Source organism: Apaloderma vittatum, unplaced genomic scaffold (genome assembly GCF_000703405.1).
Source record: "Apaloderma vittatum isolate BGI_N311 unplaced genomic scaffold, ASM70340v1 scaffold2896, whole genome shotgun sequence".
Lineage (NCBI taxonomy): Eukaryota > Metazoa > Chordata > Aves > Trogoniformes > Trogonidae > Apaloderma > Apaloderma vittatum.
This window is the reverse complement of record NW_009722126.1, coordinates 30,792-55,197: the sequence shown is the minus strand read 5'-3', so window position 1 is coordinate 55,197 and position 24,406 is coordinate 30,792. Positions and strand designations below refer to the sequence as shown.

General features: G+C 41.8%; 1 protein-coding gene across 1 annotated transcript in view; it reads left to right on the top strand.

Annotated features, from left to right (window-relative positions):
- TPH2 (tryptophan hydroxylase 2) overlaps positions 1-24,406 on the top strand; it is a gene marked incomplete at its 5' end in the record, with an annotated part of 50,765 nt that overhangs the window by 3,834 nt on the left and 22,525 nt on the right. The window contains 4 exons of the mRNA XM_009871635.1: positions 4,532-4,599; positions 9,710-9,906; positions 11,349-11,484; positions 17,832-17,958. Coding sequence (XP_009869937.1) covers positions 4,532-4,599; positions 9,710-9,906; positions 11,349-11,484; positions 17,832-17,958 — 528 coding nt within the window. The remainder of the gene's footprint in view (positions 1-4,531; positions 4,600-9,709; positions 9,907-11,348; positions 11,485-17,831; positions 17,959-24,406) is intronic.

The window sequence follows — 24,406 nt, the reverse complement described above, 5'->3', positions numbered from 1 at the left end:
GCATTCCTGGTGGCCCTGGGTTTTGGGCTCAGTATCAGTGCAGAAATGGCACTCAGACCATCTTCTGTCCTGTCTGCTCCACAGCTCCTACAACAGCTGTGCTGTGGTGTGAGCTTAGTCACAGACCCTCATGCCTGTGCACACAAGGAGATGGACATTGTCATGATGTCCCCTGGCAGCCCTTCTTCGCTGTCCGTGGTGTCACCTGCCTGTGTGGCTTGGAAGGGACCTTTAAAGGTCATCTAGTCCAATCCTCCTGCAGTGAGCAGGGTCATCTTTAACTAGATCAGGTTGCTTAGAGCCACATCAAGCCTGACCCTGAATGTCTCCAGGGATGGAGCTTCCAACACCTCTCTCTGGGCAACCTGTTCCAGTGTCTCACCACCTTCATAGTAAAGAACTTCCTAATGTCTAATCTAAATCTACCCTCTCTAGTTTACATAGTAAAGCTCTCATCCTATCGCTACACACTCTTGTAAGCAGTCCCTCCCCAGCTTTCCTGCAGACCCCCTTCAGGTACTGGAAGGCTGCAATGAGGTCTTCCTGGAGCCTTCTCTTCTCCAGGCTAAACAGTCCCAATTCTCTCAGACTGTCCTTGTAGGAGAGGCGCTCCAGCCCTTTGATCACTTTTGTAGCCTCCTCTGGACTCGCTCCAGCAGGTCCATGCCCTTTTTGTGATGAGGGCTCTAGGTGAAGTCTCACCAGAGCAGAGCGGAGGGACAGAATCACCTCCCTTGATCTGCTGGTCACGCTTCTTTTTATGCAGCCCAGGATGCGATTGGCCTTCTGGGCTGTGAATGTGTATTGGTGGCTCATGTCCAGCTTTTCATTCACCAGTGCTCCCAGGTCTTTTTCTGCAGGGCTGCTGTCTATCACTTCATCCCTCAGCCTGTATTGATAATGAGGATTGCCCCAGCCCAGGTGCAGGACCTTGCACTTGGCGTTGTTGAACCTTGTGAGGTTCACATGGACCCACTTCTCCAACTTGTCCAAGTCCTTCCAGGGGACATCTTGTCCCTCTGGCATGTCGACTGCACCGCTCTGCTTGGTGTCATCTGCAAACTTGCTGAGGGTGCAATATAGACTCACTGTCTATATCATTGATGAAGATATTAAACAGCACTGGTCCCAGTACAGACCTCTGAGGGACACCACTAGACACCCATGTCCATCTGGACGTCGAACTGTTGACCTCTACCCTCTGGATGTGACCATAGAGCCAATTCCTTATCCACCGAACAGTCCACTCATCAAATCCATGTCTCCAACTTAGAGAGAAGGGTGATGTGGAGGACCCTATCAAAGGCCTTACAGGAGTCCAGTTAGATGACATTTGCTCCTCTTCCCTTGTCCACTGATGTAATCTCTCCATCACAGAAAGCCACTAGGTTGGTCAGGCATGACCTGCCCTTCGTAAAGCCGTGCTGAACATCTTGAATCACTTTCTTGTCCTCCTTCGCAGAGCCCCTAGGAGGGTCTGTTCCATGATCTTCCCAGGCACAGAGGTGAGGCTGACTATTTGGTAGTTCCCAGGATCTTCCTTTCTACCCTTTCTAAAAATGGATTTAATGTTTCCCTTCTTCTAGTCTCCAGGGACCTCACCTGACTGCCATGACTTTTCAAATATCATGGAGAGTGGCTTGACAAGTACATCAGGCAGTCCCTCAGGATGCATCTCATCAGGTCCCATAGACTTGGATACATTCACGTTCCTCAGGTGGTCATGAATCTTATCTTCACTTACAGTGGGAGGGAGTTTGCCCCCCTGGTCCCCGTTTGTTGTCCTTCAACTTCTAAGGTGTGAGGAGAGAGGTTGCCCATGACCAAGGCAAAAAAGTTGTTGAGAGCGTCAGCTTTCTCCTCATCTGTTGTTACTAGCTTGCCATTCGTGCTCATTGGGAAAGTAATGCTTTCTTTAAACTCCACTTTCAGAATGATACACTTACAGAAACCCTTCTTGTTATTCTTTGCATCCCTTGCTAACTTCAGCTCCAGCTGCAACTGACCCCATCCCTACATGACCAGGCAGCGTCCCTATACTCTTCCCAGGATACCTGTCCCTGCTTCCACTGCCTGTGCAGTTCTTTCTTGCCTTTTAGTCTGACCAGTCTTGACTCAGCCATGCTCGTCTTTTCCCTTCCTTGCCTGGCTTTTCTTGTGCTCTCTGGAAAGTGTCCTTAAAGATCTGCAAGCTCTGTTCTGCTCCCTTGTCCCTGAGGACCATTTCCCAGGGGCTCCTATTGACTAACTCCTTGAAGAGCTGGAAGTTTGCTTTCATAAAATTCAGGGTGCTGACTGTGCTCCTTGTCAGACTTGTGTCCCTTGGGAGCGTGAACTCCACCAGTGTGTGATCACTGCAGCCCAGGCTGCCTCCAGTCTCGACATCGCTGGTGAGCTCACTTGCATTGGTGACCCTCAGGTTCAGTGTAACATCCCCTTGGGTAGAGGTGTCTGTTTCCTGTCTTTAATGAGGCACTCCAGGAATCTCCTGGATTGCCTACAGGTCGCTCTGTTATTTTTGCAGCAGATGTTGGGGTGATTGGACAAGATGAGATCCTGTGAGCACGATGTCTCCTGTAGCTGAAATAAGAATGCTTCATCAATAGGCTTCCCTTGATCAGGCAGCCTGTAGTAGATGCCAACCACAAGATTCCCGTTGTTGCCTCGGTCTCTAATTCCTTCCCATAAGCTTTCCACTGCTCTTGGCTGCTCTTAAAGGACACCCCTTCACACTCTGTCCATTTCTTAATCATCAGCCGTGATAATTGTCATCGCCTCTCTTGGTTCCCAGCCATTGCTACTGTGTGTGAGCACTGCCCACACTGTGGGTCCACAGTTGTGGAGCATATTCCTGGATTCTGGTTCCTGCAATGTACTTCTTCATGAGAAGCTAGGATTTACATCACATTTTCTCAGAATGGAAAGGTCTGTTGATTACCTTCAGCCATTAACAGAGGCTGTAGTAGCAGCTCATTCTAGCCTTGAGTTGATGACTGTGACGGGCCATTTGATACTGTTTTATGTCCTGAGCTGGTGCCTTCATTCAATACTCAGTGCTCTGCTGAAAATCTGCCTTCAGTTTTACAGGCAATGAAAAAAGATATTTGCATTACATGAATACATATTTTACACTTGGGGAACTCTCATAATTTACACACCATTTGTTAGCCTATGCAGCATGCTAAGTACTAGAGATGGGGGAAAGAACCCGTAAAATCTGTGACTGGCCTTTCAAAGGCCACTTCTGGCACCTGTCCTGTTCCTTTGCAGCAGCCTGTAGGTGCCAGAGGACCGAAGAGAATTAGCCTGTTGCAGAGCTAGTGTAGCACCACAGCGGTGTAACCCTAACCCACTCCACATTGCCTAGTGGTTTCAGTCTCAGTTTCGCCACACGTCACAGGTTTTTAAATCCCTTGTGCTGTCTTCCCTCGCTTTTCGACTCCTGAACGATCTGCAGCTGAGTAACTCAATGCTTGTGTCAAAAGTTATTAAGTAGACGGGGAGGCTTCCTCAGATTACAGCAACTTTTTGAAAGCTTTTCTGTCCAAGAGTGGGGGCTTGAAGGTTTTCTGCAGTCCTCTAACGTCCTTCCTTACTGTGCCCCAGTGGCGCAGCTTTGGTTATGGGGCAGTAAAATGCCCTCTGAGTTTTCTGCAAGCTCATACAAGTATTTCAAATCAAATGATGTTATCTTTTCATTCCCTCTAGTGACTTGCTTTTCTTGTATGTGAGCAGTAAGGAAAAAAATGCATTTTACTTTTCAGCTCTAAGCAAAACTTAAATGCTCTTTCTGGGCATTCTAAGGAAACTTAGATAGCTATTTACCCTTTTGAATCTTTAAGAGGTTGGCAATTCTGCCTTGAAAGTAGAAAACTTCTTTTGGTCCAAAATCTGAAGCATCTACACCTTTTGTAGCTATAGAAGTGATCTTGTTTCAGTTTTGAATAGCGGAAGGGGCTGTAACTGACTGGTGTGCATGTGTTACAAGGCTCCTTTGTGCTTAATATGGAAAAGGTATGAGCCTGCTGTAGCCCACGAGGCAGAGCCCTTCCTCTCGAAGTCAGACTGAAGCAATTTGCACGTTTGCTGCTGGAGGCAGATGGCTCAGTCCCTGATGTCTTGGTTAAGATGGCAACTCTTGAAGTAGCGTCTTCAAAATGAGTTGTGTATGAGCTCTGGGTGCTTCCTTCCTCTAGTGAAGAAAGATGTGTTAAGGGTAGGTCAATTGTTCTGCGGTGTGTAGATCACCGATCAGGTTAAGGAAGACCTAAGTGAAACAAAATGATGTTGCAAATGTTTTCCTTTTTCAACATCTTGGATGAATGACTGTTCCTATGCACAAACCTGTCTTGAAAACTCCTGTGGGCCCTTGGTGGGGAAAAAAGGGAAGAAGTACTTATCTTTTCTTGCAGTCCATTTTAATCAAAATACAATATAATTAAGTACTAAATAAACAGTTGAATGATTTATTTTATAATTCTTACAGCTAATTTTCTGTCATTGTAAATTACTCTCTTCTTCCTTGCTTAAGGGATTTAAAGACAATGTCTATCGGCAGAGAAGAAAGTACTTTGTGGATGTTGCCATGAGCTATAAATAGTAAGTATTGGCATAATTCTTCCCCATGATGCTGACTAGCTAGAATTCATGCTCTACTTAATTCTGCAGGATGAAGTTTAACGGTAGACAAAGTCATCCTTTAAACTTCAACTAGTCTAGTGTAGGCTATAAATGGCACACCTGATACTTGAAATCCTGTTACATTTTCGGTACAGATAGAGGCAAGTAAAGCGTTTGAAAGGTAAGCACTCTATCTTCAGCATTTGATTCATAAATGCTTAAACTTCTAAGAAACTCTTTTACAAATGCTTGCATGTCTTAATGGCAAACTGGTGCACTGCTGAATCACTTGTATCAAGCATCCCTATGTAGTTGGACAAGCTGACTGAAAAACAACATTATTATTTTCTTTTCATGTGCTTACCATACTGGAAGCTTCAAAATGCCATTTATCAACTTTGCCAATGCAGGTCTAAATTTCTGAAAATTCAGTCAGTGGATTTCTCTGTACTTCATGGAGTTGATACATGTGTACAAATACACTGCATATGTTTTCTCATTTTGATTTTTTTTTTCCCATGACAGGTCAGTATTTTATATTTGCTGTTGTCCCTGGAAGTTAGCAGACTTTCTGTGCTACCTACAAATACCTACTCTGTTGCATTTTTTTAATCACAGAAGCATTCAACTAATTCTAGTTGCATTCTGGGTTTTATTTGCAACAGACCTAAGCCTTAATTTTCAAGGGAAATAATATACTAATTTCATGTTCTTTTCCATTTTACCACACTTTAGGTTTTTAATTTTTCTCTTTTAATATGTTTACCTATGCTGTTAAAAGAGTATAAAACACAACATTTTTTCTTCCTTTGTAGAAGGCACGTCATGTCAGGAAGCAAAACACGGATTTTTTAAGTTTTTCATTTCTGTTCTCTTGTTTTTAATATAATGCTACTATACAGGCTGCAGAGGGCTGGGGGAATAGAAGGATTACCTCTGCTTTGTGACCATATAATCCTGATTACAGTTCTCCTTTACTTTCGTCCCATTCCTGTTGTTAAAACTATCGCCAGTCTAATAAATGTCTAAGTGCTGGTGTTGGTTCCCCTTTTTTCTGCCCATGGTGGCATGTGTTTAGCTGAGTGCTGCTGACATTCATCCAGCACACTGAGCTGCTGCTTGCTTGCAGCAGGGTGCTGGTTCATAGAGAAGTTTCCGAGGCTGACCAGGTTAGTCCTAAATTTAGCCAGATTTCAAATGTAAATTGAGACATTAGTTTGTTATTGTTTGTTTACTAATTGATTTATTAATTTTTTTCTTTTGTTCTAATGTTTGCAGTAGAGTTCATGCTTCTTGCATTTATTGCGGTGTGAAATGTCAAGTAGGTACTTGTGGGTGAGGGCAGACTGTGTGTGCTCCTAAAGCTCTTTTGGTAGGTTGGATAGTTCTCCATTTACCCGTGACAGTAGCAGTAGTGCCATGCATTTCACAGCTGCTCAGTTGCTGGAAATATCTTCCTCCCTTCTCCCTCTCAGCTGCCTAAGTGCTGGAAAGATCGTGCAGCTGGCTCACTAAGCAGTGGTTGGTCTTCTGCTAGACAGATGTTTTTTTCCTCACCCTGAAACCAGTGAGAAACATCTTTTCGCAAAAATCTCGTAGAATAATTCTGTATATTCCCAGCAAAACAGGTGAGGAAAGGAAAGAAAAAATCTTTTCATTCTTTGATTTTGAACGCTCGAGAATCATTTCTGCAGGCATGTTACAAAAAGCAAATAACCCAAACAGGTGGTTTTTTGGAAGCCAGATCTTGTACTTTAGCAAAACTGCCTAGAAGTACTCCTTCATCCCACTGATCTTTTCAAACCTGTAAAAGATTTCAGTCTTTTCCTATTATTACAAGCAGAGGGAAACCAAGATGCTTCAAATACTTTTAGTCAGGGACCACAAAAAGGCTGGAGGGTCAGTGCTTTGGGCACTAAGATGTGGCAAAATCTTGCTCATACCCCTCAGGTCTCCCGCAGTGTTTAAATCAGCCTCAGGGATGTGCCTGTAGAGACAGCTCAGGGAGACATTTACCTTCAGCATCCCACAGCTCAGCCTAAGACAAGCTGAGGAAAGGCAAATCAGCTCAGGGACGACTTTGTGCTGCTACGGCTAAAGTGTTTCTGCTTCCCACGCCAGGGAGCTCAGAATTGATACACGTGTCTTGACACTACATTGCGGTCTCATCACACTCTCTTCTGTGGTCTAATGGCTATTATTTGTACAAAAAGAACAGCTCTGTTCTAAGAACTGCTTCCCTTAGGCATAAATTCAGAGCATTGTCTTGAACATCTTAGTGTCTTCCAGCTAAGTGACCTTCATAATCACAGTGAGGCTTGATGTGTTTCTACTTTTCATTTTCCAGTGTAAAACCAAACAACAACACACTTGTTTCCTTAAAAAAAACAACAAAGAGATTGGGCTGCAAGGAATTGTCTCCGTAAAAAAATTGTTGATTTGAAAATCCTGGATCAGCATTTCCTTTATGAATTGCTGCTCTTCTATAGTGGTAGATGCTCTGCTTTGCTTGAACATAAAAGAGGGCCTTTGTAGTGGAGAGAGAGAGAAAAATACTAAGAAGTGAACTTGGAGGAGCAGATATTTGCTGCTGTTGGATGTTAAAGGGAAAGACATGTTAAGAGAACACAGCAGTGAAGATCAGCTGTATCAAATAAATGGGCCAAAAAAAATTTCCTTCCTCCTTCACTTAGCTTCTATGCTAAAGATGTTGAAAATGTGTTAATCTTGCTAATTAGTCCTTTGAGACTGATTAGAGATTGAAAAAGTGTTGAGAAAATTAAATCTGGAGGAAAAATATGATACTTAACAGGGAATTAATAACATGAGTTGATAGCTCATGTCCATGGCAAAATTGGAAGACCCTATTTTAATAAGGGGAAATAAAAATTCCGGTTAGGTTAGCTTGTAGAGTCATCTTAGTGACAAAGAAAGTGGCTATGCAGGCTGCCGATTTCCATGATTTATGGAAAAGTTTGAGCACAAAATGGGTCTTGCTTGTTGAAATAAGAATGTGAGAAAAATGAGATTTGCAGCGCTGAGTGAGAAAGGCAGAGGTCCTTCCTCAAGTCCAGCTGCCTTGATCCTCTTGATAAAGAAAGCAATATCATGATCAGCTGGAAATAAGATCAGCTCTCCCAGGCATAAATCCTATTAAGGAATCAGTGTTCACTGAACCTTACTTCAGTACTGATGAATTAATTGAAACAATAACCAAGTTATAAACCTTTTAGTGAGCAGTGACCAAGCTTCAGATCCTTGATTGTGTTTATACCTTGCTAGTGACAGGCTGAATGGAAACCCGGGTTTTTCCTCTGGTACAAACATTTCTTCCTCTTTGTTGGGCCAGTGCTGACCCATCCTGGCCATATCTGTAGTAGAGGTCACGTCTAAGGAACAAGACTTCTTAGAAAAATGGCACAATATTCTGGTAACCCCAAGGTGATGGAGCAGCAACCTGCTTGTATCTGTCACGTATGGTACAATTTAGAATAGCTGTGTTGTGCTTTCCATGAGCTGGCAGGCACCTTAAGGGTGATAAAGTGTAAAGGTGAGGACAGATACTATTCCTGAAGGACTGGCTCCCGCTGCAGAATGGGCATGGACACAGTGCAGCTTCTGTCGATGAGAAGCGCTTCACTAAATGCGTTGCAATTCTTGTCATGTCCGCACAAGAGTGGCCGAAGGGGAGCTAGCGGATGTATTGGATGTTCAGCAAGTCCTTAATAAGTGTGAGTCCCTCATACAAAGTAGCCTTTGACTGACAGGTAGCTGCCATGGAACAAATCCTTTGATATAGTGAAAGGCAAGGGGATTAAATGGTGAGTTTTCAATACAGATGAGGGGACAACCACAGTGAATGGAAGGCAGATGATCTGATGCATGTGGGGGCTGCACAGCAGCAGTCGCAGGTGACGTGAGGGCACGGTCCTTGTTACCTCGTGTGGTGGGGGCAGGGTTATGAAACGGGCAACAACCGAGAAGCAGAGATAACCCCCAGCGAAAGCCGAGCGCTGCAATTCTGCTGCTGCTGTGGGGTTCCCCGAGCCCAGTTACACCCATTCATCAGCTGTTGGCGATACTGGGGAAGCTGCAGCACTGGGCAGTGGGAGAGAGGAACTGATGCAGGGGATGGAGGAGGATCCCGCAAATCCCTTTGCCAGTCTCTTACTTTGTTACAGTGCAGTGAAAAGAGGATACCCGAGGAGAAGGCAGATTGCGCAGATTACGTGCTGTAGATTGTGAACTTTAAATCCAGAGGAAAATTATTAAGTTTCTAGGGGGAATTAATGGCCCATGATCGTCACTTGGGAAATTCCTTACAGCTAAATAAAAGGCAGCACAAATTGGAAGGAGCCTGGCACACCCTTCACACTGTCAGTCAGTTTTGAATTAGCTGTGACCACTCAAGGCAAATTTTGAATGTCAGAGAGAGGTTAGCAGGTGCCTCAGAAGGCTTTTGCTTTGCAATTTCTGTACGTCTGTGTAAGGGAGAGGAGGCTTTTAGAGCCATAGTTTTGGTTAGGCTGGGCTGTTGGCTCTGATCTCAGCTTCTTCATGATGTAGTCCTGCATGAATCTGGGGTTCCAAACATAGCTGCACCTGTACTGGATCCATACATTGCTAAACATGTATGTAATTGCCTAATCTTCACTTTGTAAAATGCTAGGTAGTGATGCTGTGTAGGTATTACATATTTTAAAGAATGTTACTGCTCATGGTCTCACTGAATCTGCAAGTTAGACTGCATCAGGATCTTCAGCTAACCACTTGCAAAGGCATCAGTGGCAATAAATGCAGAAGTATTACTTTGGTATATAAGAAATCCACCTTTCTACTATGATGGATTAAGAAATAATCTTATTGCTTAATAATAAATACAATTCTTAAGAAATGAATATAATATGTACAGCATAACATCAAGAAGTCATTCTAAGAAAAAAGCATCTAGCTGTTATTTTAAAATAGTTTTTAATAATTTTAATAGTCTCCGCCTTGTACTTAAATTGTACTTGGCACAGAAATTTTGCCATCTACAGTCTATCTAGAAGCTGGCTGTATTCAAATATATTTTGTATTATTTTTACAGTGGACAGCCTATTCCCAGAGTGGAGTACACAGCTGAAGAGATTAAAACATGGGGGGTGGTATTTAGGGAACTCAGTAAACTCTATCCCACCCATGCTTGTCGTGAATATTTAAAAAACTTTCCTCTGCTGACCAAGTACTGCGGATACAGAGAGGATAATGTACCTCAGTTGGAAGATGTTTCTATTTTTCTTAAAGGTAAGATTCATGTTTGTTTTGTCCATAGGTGCAGTTTCATGAAAACACTCTTTTTCATTAGTATGAAATGCAAAGCAAATTGAATAACAGACTCCCAGTGTTGTCAGGGCACTTTGGTTTAGCCTCAAGTATCATTCTGGCTTTATCATTCTCCATGTCAGAGTGATTGCTGAGTCAAGACAGTTTTAAGTTTTATCTGCACGTATGAAGTAGAGAGGAATTAAGCAGCTGAACATGTATCACATCATGTAATCTTGCACAGGAATAAAAGTCCTTCAGTGCAAGGAAAAGAAAGAACAGTTAGCTCTATTCTCATTGCCACAGGGTGGGACTTCTGATAACTGCAGTGGGTATCCCCTAAATATCCAGGCAGCTAAAAGAGGAAATAAAATGCCGAAAGAACTGAATGTAAAGAGAGAGTGGGTTTGGCACATCATAGTACAGCCTGATGAGTATGAGGCTCTCTTGAGTGCTCAAGACCTCATGAAGCTAGTCATTATATTTGAAAAAAAATTGAAATAAATCAGTGGGTGATCTGGTACTTCTTCTTCATGTTATTTTTTAAGGAATCAGTTTATTACATATTTAAGTTTGAAAATACCCTTAATTTTCATCTGTAATGGAAATGTATCCCATATGGAAGAAGTGGCAGACATGAACCTGCTGTTTTTAACTCTAGAGGGAAAGCCAACAAAGAGTTCATTTAAGATTTTTGTTTCTCCTTAAGGTTCCTTAATTCTCTTGCTCAGGAGCTCCAGGAGCTCAGTAAATAAAATATGATAAAGCCAGCTGTTTGGAAGAAAACACTATGTGCTCTTAAGTGTTAGGAGAAAAATTAGCAAAACATCTTGTCCCAGATAGGTATGGAAAACCTTTAGCTAAGAGAAATACAAAATTTGTAACAAAAGGCTTACTTTCCTCAGTCCCTGCTGTTTGTGAGCACCTGCATTTACTAATAACTGACTCATCACTCTTTGAATTTGGTTGTGTCCTTCTGTGTCTTTCATATATTGCATCATGGTCTCTAAGGAATGATGCCAAAGTGTACAGGTTCTCTCTCCCTAACTAGAGACTCAAATCCTCACACTTCTTTCAGAAATACGTTTTCAGACTAAACAGAGCAGTAGTGGGGTCTGTTGAAGCAAAACTTGGAACATTCTCCTGTAAGCACTTGGAAAGAGTAAAGAATGAATTTGGGAGAGAAATGTGTTTTTCAAAGGTGTTTGAACCAACTTTAAAATACGTGAAGCTGTTTTCCTTAAACATATGCTAGCACTACAGAATAGTTCTTGTACATAATAAGTGGAGATGGTATGTGGTTATTTTCAGATGAGATTCTCCATATAATGCTTCTGGTAGAATGATTAACAGCAGATCATTACCTGTCCTCATAAACTGATATATATATGTAATATGATCTTTTATTCTCTCCTTCAATTCAGAAAGGTCTGGCTTCACAGTGAGACCAGTTGCTGGATACCTATCTCCTCGGGATTTTTTAGCTGGCTTAGCATATAGAGTTTTTCACTGTACTCAGTACATACGTCATGGCTCAGATCCTCTCTACACACCAGAACCGTAAGTTCCTGCATTTGCTTTAGCACTGAAAAAATATGCTCGCTAAGGTTTTTAAAAGACCAACTTGTATATGCTACAATTGAAAAGAGGAACTTTCCTACAACTGTAAAAGTCTACTCACACTGTTGATGATAAAAACCTTGGCATTGGTGAGCCGGAATTTAAGTCAAAGGCTTCTTCTGGACCTTTTTACAAAGTCTTAAATAAATGGGTTATTTATGTGGTGGGTCAAAAATTTCTATCATCTAGATTATATTTCAGTGGAAAATGGGAGTTTTCAACTAAACATTTTGAAAAAGTGTCTAAGATTTTATTTTCTGCTGAACGACTAGGGAAAAAAGTTTGAAAAAAAAGCCTGAATCCCATAAAAAGATTTGGTTTAGAATCATAATTTGGTCTTCTCGTGTTCCCATATATCTTTTCTGGGTCAGACTCCACAGCTGAACTTGAATTCTCTCCTATAACACAAAACAAGCAAGTCATGAGGCACTTATTCTCTCACCCAGACGAGATATTAGATATGAAGCCTGTTAACGGGGAACAACGCAGAAATAAGAGACCCTTCAATTATGACTTTGATGGGACAGCACTGCAGCTTTTCCAAAACAGAATATTATGAGTTTGGATGAAATATTTTGGCATTTGGCCTCTTGATGAAATGTGGGGGGAAAAAAGAGATCGAAGTGATTGTAGTTCTTACCTTGTATTATATATGTCATGGAATCATAGAGTCATAGAATCATAGAATGGCCTAGGCTGGAAGGGACCTTAGAGATCATTTAATCCAACCTCCCTGTCATGGGCAGGGACGCCTCTCAGCTGGCATGGTGTGCTTTGTGCAGTTAGATAATATGGAGGTAATTTTACCCGAGGCATCCGCTGATCTTGTAACCACAGGAGCAACATTTTCACAGTGAGTCAGACATCGGGTGCTTAGCATGAAATCGTAGCTCTTGTTTAGTCAGCCTGGACTATTTGAGTGTAATTTATTTTTGCCCAAATTTACACCAAGTGTCATACATATACATTCAGCTCCAGTCCTGTAAACATTTGGATCTGTGCCTAACTTAGATTTCATGAATAGACTGCCAAAAACATACAGTAATATTTTTGGATATAAAACGATTAATGGAGCCCCATGTTAAGCTGTATCTAAAAATACTCTAGCATTATTCTGGCGGGAGTCACCAGGTGGTGCTGTTATACACTTATCTGCTTAGTCTTTTCCTCAGCCTGTGTACTGGGCAAAGTATTTGCTGAAATGCTATGAAGCTAGCTTCGTGTGTGTGTTTCTTTTGGGAAAGAGGTGGTAATCCCTGAAGGAATTTACTCACTTCAACCTCTGTAATTAGAATTTTAATCTCTTAAATTTGTAGGCAAATTGCTACAGCATAAAATTGTGAAAGAAGGGCTTGGATATATGATGCTAGACCTCTGCTGATCTATCTAAAAATATCTGTAGATATTTTAAAAAAAAGAAATTATACTCATGAAGTACCTAGTTTTGCATCAATGATTTCCTCTTCTGTGCGAAGCCAGTGTTTCACACTTCAGCAGCTGCCAATGGTTAGCAGAAGAATGATGATATTTATTAACTTAATATGGTGAGGGTGGTGAGACACTGGAACAGGTTGCCCAGAAAAGTTGTTGGATGCCCCCTCCCTGGCAGTGTTCAAGGCCAGGCTGGATGGGGCTTTGAACAACCTGCCTGTGGCAGAGGGGTTGGAACTAGATGATCTTTAAGATCCCTTCCAGCTCAAACCATTCTATGATTCTGTGATTCTATGAATACAATCTAGAAGAACATTTTCATCTATTGATGGTCCAACAGGAACAAAGGAAGAAACATATTCCTGGAAACAATTAAGCGCATCTGTGTTTTTGCTGATATTCTGTGGTTCATTGATTTGTATATTTGAGACTGCTGTAGTCTTCAGGATGCTGCTTCCATTCAGAATAACACAGTGTATCATGGCTAATCCTTAGTAGTAACAGCAACTACTTTTTTTTGTGACCTTTCTGGTCGTAGTGTCTGGAAGGTCACTGTGTATTACTAAAAGTTTAGTTAGAATGAAGATTTTTATTCCTTTTTTGGGCTGAACTAAAAATCCAGTTTATGGCCTTAAGACCTTTAAATATGACTAACAGAGGAATTGTCATTTTCTATTGATGTTACTCTCTTCTTGCAGACCTACTTGTTCACATAAATTTAATAATGTGTACTGACTATCAGGAACTCCACAGGAGAATTTTGCAAATCCCTTAAAAAATGTCTTTAATATTTTTTTCGTAAAAACATACAGTGTTACCAGGAATGTAGAGTGAAATCCTGTCCTTTTTTGAAATTAGTGGCAAAACTAAATTGGCTTGAGCGGGGCCAGCTCTTTATCTTCTGCAGCAGCTGCAGTACCCTGAGATCTGCTGTTGATAGATGGGACCATAATGAGGGTTGCTGCAGGTCCCTGGCTTGGTGAATGTTGCATTTCAATGACAAAACCTGGTAAGAGACTGCCTTTGACTTCAGTGGACTTTCCATCAGATTTAACAGGAGGCTATAGAGCTAGATACCAATTAGAGACTTCATTTGGTTTGATCTGTATCACTACTATAGCATTTTAAAACATTTCTTCCTGAGTTTCATTATGTTTGTACTACATTCACAGAGCTATATAGATTTCCTCTGTTCTGCTAACTAATTTACTGCAAGAAAAATCTTTTGCTATGAAAAGTGCATTACAAAAATCTTATTTTCTCCGAGCAATGTGTGTGAATAAATTAAAGGAACTTAATTATTTTCTGGATAAAATAAAACAAAAGAATCAAGCCTTGGTAGTTAAGCAAAGAATTATATTGTTTGGCCTATCTATAAAGGGCCAGACTGGCAGGGGAATCTCAGAGACTCCAATGACAATCCCAAATGCTAGTTCATGGTTCTGCCTGGAAGGTTTCTCTTATTTGTTATTCATATGCTTTTTGCTTCAAATTCCCCTCTTTATAACTGCACGTTCAAAATACAGCTTTGCATAGTTTTAATGGAAGGACTTACAAGCTAAAGGCATGAGAGAAATATCTTCTGCCTTCTCGCCCTCCTCCTCTTGCCAGGAGAGACAAGTCTTTGTCTGTTCTCATTTTGTCTGTAAGGGTGGAAGTGACACCTGTGTCCCAGTGCAGAACCAGGAATAACACCTCCTTGCTTATTTGTTTTTTGGTGTTGTGGCATCAGCAGAGGAAAACAGACATGTAGACACTTGCTTATGTACCAGTAATAGTGACTCTGCTGTAGAAGCCTGCTTGGAGACAAATGTGCTTACCTGAAGCCAGGAACTTGCAGCCAGTCCCTCTCTTGTCTTCTTTGCTCTTGTTATTTGAGCTACCGATGAGAAGTTAAATATGTGTGGACTGATAAAGTGTGGCATAGGTGAAGTGCACAGCAATCACTTTTGATTTCTCCAGTGAAGATGACAATTAGAGCTCTGGACCTCCAGAGAATGGGCTTTGTGGCCCATTTCTATGTGGGAAGGTGATGGCTGGAGGAGTCAGGTACCTCTAGCAAGTTGTTTGGTGCTGAGAATTCTCTGGGTGTATCTGTCAGACTGCAAACTCCATTTCCCTGCTGTCCTTTCTTTCATTAAGGAGCTAAATCTTGCAGGAGATGACAGAAGAAATTGTTGTGACAGAAATGGAATTAATTAGAGTATTAACCTTTGATGATTATCCACTCAAGTGATGCAAACCATCTCCTGAACAAAGAGATGGGTACCATGCAGAGCCAGCTGATTTTTCAATTGTGAGCTCCAGCGGGGAAGAAAGTACTATCTGAACTGGACGTCTCGTGGTGGGGAACTTTGATCATCTTGCAGGACTCATAGCATCACCAAAGGGGTGTGGAGATCATAAAAGAGAAGCTTTTGAAGAAATCAGTAATTTCTCAGGCTCGGAAAGGTCATGCAATGGTGTAGAAACAAGAGAGGAAAGATCTTACTTTCAGGAAGAAGGACAAGGTTTACCAGGCAGTGGAAAACAAAAGCAAACAATTTTCCTTATGTGTGATGTTTGATACTGTTGCTGGCCAGCTGTACATATCAAGCATGCTTCATGGGTGTTGATCAATATACTGGCGGACAGTAAACTTGACCACTTGGCCTATAATGCTACGTCTGAATCTCCAGTCAGTGGCCATGGACCATGTTTGTTTTATCATGTCAGGCACAATAGTATCTGTTTACCTCCCCTGCTTGGGGAGAAGTGGCTGGAGAGCTGCCAGGCACAGAGGCCCCTGGGGGTGTTATGGGCAGCCGGCTGAACATGAGCCAGCATTGTGCCCAGGTGGCCAAGAAGGTCAGTGGTATCCTGGCCTGTTATCAGGAATAGTATAGTGAGCAGGAGTAGGGAGGTGATCTTGTCCCTCTACTCAGAGGCCTCACCTTGAGTACTGCATCCAGTTTTGGGCCCCTCACTGCAAGAGGGACATTGAGGTGCTGGAGAAGGTACGGAGGTGGGCTACCAAGCTGGTAAAGGGTTTAGAACACAAATCTGACGAGGAGAGGCTGAGAGATCTGGGGCTGTTTAGCCTGGAGAAGAGGAGATTGAGGGGAGACCTCCTCACTCTCTACAACTACCTGAAGGGAGTTTGTAGAGAGGTGGGAAGTGGTCTGTTCTCCCTAGTGGAGAGTGATAGGATGAGGGGAAATGGATTTAAATTGTGCCAGGGGAGGTTCAGGTTAGATATTAGGAAGAATTTCTGTACTGAAAGGGTTTTCAGCCATTGGAACAGGCTGCCCAGGGAGGTGGTTGAGTCACCGTCCCTGGAGGTGTTTAAGAGACGGGTGGATGTTATATTGGGGGGAATGGTTTAGTAGGTTGATAGGGCTGGGGCAAAGGCTGGACTCGATGGTCTTCAAGGTCTCTTCCAACTGAAACTATTCTATTATTCTATGTATGTCTAGGAAGGAAGAGACATAAGATTTGGTAATTCCTCTCTACAGTTGAATGAATTACTCATATAAGAAATTGGCTCAGTCTTGTCATGCACAACTTCAGAGAGGTGCTTGCCTCACCAAAAAGTGAGAATATAACATGGTCAGATGTTGCTAAGCATCTGTCAGTGAGGCCATCTGGGCTGAGAAGAGAGACTTGTATGTAACCATCCAGTACTGGGACTATATTTGATAATCTTTTGATGAGGCAGACTAGGAATGCCAAAAATGCTAATCTTCATTATATGCATTCAGAAACTACTATCTACTGCTATCTCCACAGACACAGTTGGCTCAGGCTTCTTGGTGAACAATACCGAGTAAGGAGACTTTAAATTATATAGAGCGTTGTTTTTCTGTTTGTGATTTATCTGAAGTGTCAGGTTCTGTGTCTTTTCAAACAAAAATAGTTTATAAAAGACAAATGGGATGATTGTGGATAGAAGGCGGAAAACTTGATGTTTTCTCACTGCCTTTAAAACATTTGTTTACAGCTTAGGAAAAAGAAAGAGAGAAATGCCTTTGAAGAGACAAAAGCAAAGGAAATGTCAGATCCGATTTTTAAAGTGAACTTTACTACCAAGTCCATTATTTTCTGTGAACAAATGCACCCAAACTTTCAGAATTGTTTGAGAGCTTTTGTAGATGATGCATGTGCACTTTTGTTAGGTTGGTTAGCAGTTTTTTGTACACTTCTGTCTGCGCTTTGTCATGACTAATAATGCACTTACAGGTGTGGACAGCAGTTCTTTCTGACACGATTCGGGTTCTCTGTTTTTCTGAAATCTGCTTGGTGAAAACTGGATTGCATGACAGAAGTACTCAGTAATTGCAATAGGAACTTGAGTCTAAATGAGAAATTAAGCACACGGAAACCTCTGTAAATATTGCTCTGAATTTCTAGTGGCAGGATGCAAAATGGTTGGTTGTGGAGCTGTATCCAGGTGCAGAAAGGGGAACGGAGAAGAGGAAGAGGGGAATGTTCTGGATTTTGAACTTGATTCACGTGGTGAGAACTGCTGAAAACTGCACTTGTGGGACATCTGGCTTTCCTTTGGGCAGTTCAGTCTTCATGATACTAAGCCTGGAAGACAGCCGTGATCAGGCCCTCCCACTCAATCTGAAATTGATGGGGAAATCATGGAACGGGTAGGGTTAAATGACATGTAACCCATTTAATAGAAGCAAATGTGTAGGTTTGTACAGAAGCATACACAGGGAAGAACTACTACGCTGTAAAAGAGTGTATTTCATGTTAAGGCTTTTAAAGTAGAGGTCAGACCCATGTAAAATGGCTTATGTTAAATTAGTTCTGGAATGATTATGGCATTGGTTTCTGTAATGACTCTCTTTTCATTTCCATTCCCTTAGGGATACGTGCCATGAACTCTTGGGACATGTGCCTCTGCTCGCTGATCCCAAGTTTGCACAGTTTTCACAAGAGATAGGACTTGCTTCTCTGGGAGCATCTGATGAAGATGTTCAGAAATTAGCCACTGTGAGTCAAAATCTTTTTGTGGCATGCTCTCTCATCTGTCCTCCTCTTTGGTTGATGAAGTGACTTGCATTGTGCTATGAGAACTGACTGCATTTTTAGGTTGCAGATGACTATGATGTGACAATCACAGAGCTCGAGGTATTTTTCCATTGTTTTTAACAAGAGCAAAGCTGCACACACTAATCTCCAAGTAGCCAGTTTTACTTTTTACATGCAATAACTACCACTTTTCAGAGCTAGCTGAGATGGATTTTGTCTACTTTGAGGTGCTGAAAACAAGTAAGCAAGGTAGTTTTGAGAAAAATTCAAAGCACTTTGGTGTGTGCTCTCAGATTTATGCTGTTAGCTCCTCCACAGATGGCCACTTTGGCTCTCAGCACGGCTATTTCTGTACTCACTGTTCTGTTTTGCAGCTGTTCACTGTATTGTAGTGTGTGATGGATTTTTAGATGACGTTGCATCTTTGCTACTGTGCCTGTTGGAGAATGTGTAGTTAATAAGCCAAGTCTGTGCAGCAGTTGGTCTAGGCGGAGGTCAAGAGCCTCAGCCGGTGGCTATGAGGTGGATTCTGTGTTGCATCAAATGAGGCACGTGCCAGTACACAGAGTGAACTGGAAGAGGTTGCCTCTTAAAGATACTACTGACCACCCTTCTTGGCCCTTCTGTGAATGACCCTCAGGGTGCGCTGAAGGGCCCTGCCAAGTTGCCAGGACTCTCAGCTCCTGCTCGCCTGTCAGCCCTGCTCTGTTGCCATTTCCAAAGAACTTGTGTGCAGTCCTTTGCGTCATGACAGAGGTTAGTGACCCCTGTACCGCTTGCTCTGTTCAGCTGCTGTAACTTACTGTATGCTTCCTTTTGTGGATCCTGTCAAAACTAGTGCTGCCAGTAATATAACGAACTATACTGTGTTAAAAAACAGTTCCATATTTAAATATTTTATCTCATGAAAAATTCCAACAGATCCAGCAGAGGAATTGTTTGTTGTAAAACTTATCCAGCGTACTGCTGCTTTTCTACGCAACAAGTGCAGTGGGGAGTTAAAGAGTTGGAAATAACTTGGACACAGTGTTGAAGGTGGATTCAAACCAGGCTCAATTAAACTGTAATAGTTTTCATGCACTGGCTTAGCAGTGTCTTAGAGTCCCATCTGCTCAAAAAGGCATTTGTACTCGTTTGTCTGATTTTAATACTGTAGCCCTCCACAAGAGGCCACTAAATTTATGTAATCAGTCCAGCCTCACTCCTTAGTTAGACAGGCTCGATGTCTTGCTCATGGCCCGTTCCTCTCACGTGCTTCAGGGTGTGTTCCCTGATTTTCTAATGGATGTCTGCTGAGAAGAAACTCTTGTTTGTGTGGAGGAATGATGAAAGTTGCATGTCTATTTGCACATCTGCTAGGAAGGACTTAGTAGGAAGCAGATCTACCTTGTCATGACCTGCAGCCTGTCTGTCCCTGTAGGTGCTTCGAGGAAAACAATATGTCCAAGTCTTCCACCTTAAAATAACCTTGGATGAAAAGAGGCTGTTGCAGAGGATCATGTTGTGAGTGGTCTATCTGGGGAGAGATATTAATGTACAGTGACCTCTGAATATTATATAAATGCTTTTACTCCTCCCCCTCACCAAACTTCCCAGTTATGACAGACTGTGTTATCCGAACAATGAGCTGCTCCTGAATCACGAAGCCAAAAATAAAAGAAGACAGCTGAATCACTTTTTCTTATCACACTGAGAATTTGGTATTTGAGTCAAAGTTGCTTTCTCCTCCCCTGCTGGAAATAGCACTTTCAAGTGGAAGAAATATTTAGAGAGAGACTTAGGGTAACCCAGGTGGTGTTATTTTTTTGTAGAAGCACAATGAGGGGCTGTACTCCCCTGGGGCAGGTGCTTGACAAATAGAGAGATGTTACTTGCCCTAAAATCTGCAGTGTAAACAGTCAACTTGAGAGCAAGTAGAAAGAACGTCTCTCAGCAGTGAGGGTGAGGAGGCCAAGAAATCCATTCAGCTGGGCACCAAATGTCACCCGGGGTGCTATTAACTGACTTTTGCAACATTGGCTCCTGTTTCCATCCCCGATAAAAAAACGAGAGGCAGTGAGCTGAGAAATGCCAGCCAAGGGTCTTAACACAGAAAAGCAGTGCAGGTTCCATCGAGGCAACTCCAAAGCAAATAGAGAAACAAATGAATGGGGAAACAACATGCATATTCATGAGCTTGAAGCAATATGCCCAAAGCAAGCTTGCCATTAGCATGACCTCTTTCAAAAGATAGTGACATTAACAGCTGAGGCATAACAGGGAGGATGATGGCTTTAGGAAGAGAGGAAAACACCTCCTAGGAATTCAGACCAGAAAGGGAAGAACTATTACAGGTGATTTCATAATCCTTCATTTTGCTCTCAAAAGCTACCACGTATCAGTCTTGATGGATCTGCTCTTTGTGCCCCATCAGTCCTGAGCTGCAAAGGAAACATGCTGATGTTTTTTTTTTCTCCCCTACAGAGCTGACACAGTGGATGTAGAGCAAGCTGGAGCCTGGTCCCTGGGCAGACTAGAAGTGTTTGCTAAATTGCAATTAGTCACATCTGTGCAGCCCCACTGAGAGCAAGGATTAAATGGGAGAGCACTGCAGAGGCTCTTGTCCTGGCCAGCTGGAGGAGGGAGGATGCTGGAAGGGAAGAGGGCTGAAGGGGAAGTATGTGACCTCCCTTCATCCTCTTGTTTGATTCTGGTAGTAAGATGGGCAAGGAGAAAGGAATCGCTTCTGCTCCTTTTTAAACTTAATCATTCTTACCATGAGAATGGAATACTGAAAGAGCCCAAAGACTATTTTTACAGTGGATTTTTTGGGAGATGCGGTTTCCTTTACAGTATTTTAGGAGTATAAGAAAAAAAGGAAGACACAAAAAACAAGTAACTGAGAGAAATATAACTGAAGCAAAACAAAATATTTGTACAATCCACTCTTTTGCTTCTAGTGTGGTGTAATGTCATTACTAGTTGAGGAAATACGGTATTGGCTACGCATGTCTGGATGCTAATTATTGTCATCATCATCACTAATGTCTTGTGCTACTCTGTATGACTTTCTAAAAACATTTTTGAGTTGATTTTTCAAGCGTACCTGGTCTTTCTTTGTTCACGTGGTACAAAAACAAACAAAGACTGTCTTTTTTGCTTACCTATCAGAACATAAGCTGCAGGGAGGACTTGACATGAGGTGTTTCAACTAATTTCTATAATACATCATTTACGACACATTTAACAGCACATAACGTAAGGTTTTGTCAGGAAGATTGAACAAAAAATATACCTTGGTTTCCATTTCAGTATTGCCTTGTAATTTGTGGACTGGGGAGCTGTCTTTGTAAAGCTGCAAGTTGATAAGCAGGATCCTGTCTCTCTTGCTAATGGCAGAAATGACTCCCAGTTCCCGTTGAGTTGTTTGAGAACAGCTCAGGTTGCCCCTTTATGATGCAGTATGTATAGGATGTGTTTGTGTATATAGAATTCAGTGGGGCACGTTAACTGATGGTGGTTCAAAAAAGAGGTTAACAGAGTGTCTCTGTATGCAGTTTATTACCAAATCTTTCCACTTAATTTAGTCATTAGGGCCTAATTAGTCACACTGTTTTCCCAATCCTTTCTTACTGGACGTTATGTTTAAATGTTCAGATTTCTAGAACTGTAAAATTGTCACCTTTTCATCTTTCTTGATAATATTTGTTCTGGTATTTTAACAGCATGGGACAGTATTAATGAAGAAATTTCTCTTGGTTTTACTGTCCCTTATGTGGAAAACCACAACAGAGAATTGCTTCTGAATTTGAAGGCATTAGATGTGATGAGGTTTTGTAAATGCATTTCAGGACTATTGTGAAACTAAATGTTTTACCTTGCCCAAATGATGACCAAGGCCAGTGGTTTATTTCTAAAGCTGACTTTAATTTCTCTATGTACATATCACAAACAAAATATATTAAAGATACATGCTAGAATAGAAACAACGTTCAGAACCACCTCTGTGGGAGAAGTCAGTGGCAATTCCTGTGAGCTTACTTGCCTGTCTTTCCTCAGGATATATATTATGTGGTCTCATTGGCTTTATTCTAGTGCTCCTTCCACACTGAACAACTGGCACATAATTCAGGACAATTGCACATTATGTTTGCTGAGGAGATAACCAGAATGGAAGAAACAGGAGAATTGCAGATAAAGACTTGAGTTGCATTTGGTGACTTAAGGTAGATACAGCATTTGTGGTCTCACTAGACAGAACAGACTGTTGCGGTCTCTCATCTTCGCAAGCAATAGATCAGATTTCCCAGAGGGGCTATTTGATAATGCTAGGCTGTAAGTACGGCTTGTGAGCTGGATTGCTGTCTTCATGAATGTGCAAATGGACCTGAAAAGAAAACTATGAAAATATTTGAGATTTCAAACACTCCCACTGTGCAACTGAAAAATCGAGACTACTTGCATGTTTCTCATTTACTGTTGCAAAATGGTAGACAGGGAGCTAACCACTGTTGTAAGTCTGTGATGAGCTTTCCTGCTGAAGCTATTCTTCCATATAAAAATAATTATTGGCCAACTGAAACCTGGGATTATAGCCCAAGAGCTATGGCAGTCACTGAGCATATTGAAGTTTAACATTCAAATTGCTGCTTGGTCTTTTTCCCAATCTCATGCCATGATTGTGTGATGAATGCTGAGAGTGAGCACAGTGAGTACCCTAACTCCAGTGGTGACATAAGGGGGAGCTGCTTCCAGCTGCATCTATAGTTAATGAATAAAGGAACTGCAGCATGAAGACCCAGGAGTGAATATGATTTAAAAACTGCTTGAGCAAATTTTGATGGACTTATGGGCAACATTGAAATGTCTCTGGTTTGGGATGTGTGTCACTTAGGGAAGATGAACCGATTCCCAGGGTAAAAGCTAGGACCACAAAGCTGAAGTCAGGTATGATGGATCACTGTAGCCCGACATTGTCCTGCCACACAGCATGAGACTGGAAACACCATGATCCGTATTGTTCATCAGTAGATGACCCGCCCTACGTGTCGGTTGCTGACTTGGACCAGGCAAAATCACCCATACATGGGTGTATTTGGAAATTGCCCAAGTACGAAACCTGAAACTGATATAAGAAGCAGAAGAGAAAGCTGGTGAAACCTTGTGACTTTCTTAATCATCACAAAGTCACACAGGTCTGTTTGAATCAGGAGAGGATAACTTACTGATGGATTACTTGCCTTTGATTGGTGAGGTGTTGCTGGGCACACTGACTGCTTCTCTGAAAGCATGCCCTAATTTGTGGGTTTGCTCTGTGTAGTGTTCTAAAGGAATTAATAACAGATAACGGTTTCCATTTTTTAAGGGTTTCTTTCAGCAATACTTTTTGATGAAATAGCTGAAGCACTGATGTCAAGTCCTTCCTACAGTATGCGTAATCAAATAGGTGAGCAGAAAAGATAGTACATATATCACAGAAGGGGAAAAAAACTGGTAGAGTCCAGGGATCAATATTTAATATTTTAGAATACTGCAGTGTTCCCCTGCAGTGCATTTTCACAGTCATCATGTCAGAGATTCATAGCATGAGAACAAAATCTCAGCAGTGATACCTAACTAGCTTTGTAGCTCAAAACCAAGTGGCTCTGTACTACATAAAAATAAGCCAGCACTCCAGAGAAGTTCCTAGAGGGAGAATTTGAAGTTCTGTTGCTGAATTTGGAACAAATGCTCAGTGTTTTCTGTAGAAATTGTGACAGTTTGTTGAGGCCTTTGTTCTGGGTTTGGAGAGTCTGTTTCCAGTTTTGGAAGAACTACTCTCCTGGTCAGGCCACACGGCTGGTGCCTTGTGCCCAGGTGTAGTCATAAGTGGCTGCTTAGGAGGGATGTAACAACAGGATGAGCATATCTGATTCTTTTCAAATGTTTCCCATCATTCTGACCACTCAAACTCAGTGAATTCTTCAGCTGAATGTCGTTTCTATGTATTTAATTATCCTGAATGGATTTCTGTACAGAGACAGCTGTTTATCTTTGAAGACGTGTACATTTTTACAGTAACTTTTCCTAAGATCTCTGTGGTTCAACTGTCCACTCTCCAATGAACTATCCCCTTCTGTCGTTTTCAATCTGATCCCTACTAGCTTTTTTATATTTGAAGAGAGAATGATCAAATCACCTCTGTACATTTTCTCGAAGCCATCATGACTTTACAGAACTGTTTCATTTTCTCCCTTAGTTGTCTCCTTTTCTGGATTGAAAAACAATAATTTGTTTAGTTATTCTTAATGTGGAAGATTCTCTGTAACTTTACTCCTTATTAATTTCACGTTATTCCTTCCCTAGACTCTTTCCAGCTAGAACTGGAAAAGAAAGAGAGAGGGTATCTCAATCACCAGGCTGGAGAATGGGATAAACAAGCAGTTCTTTC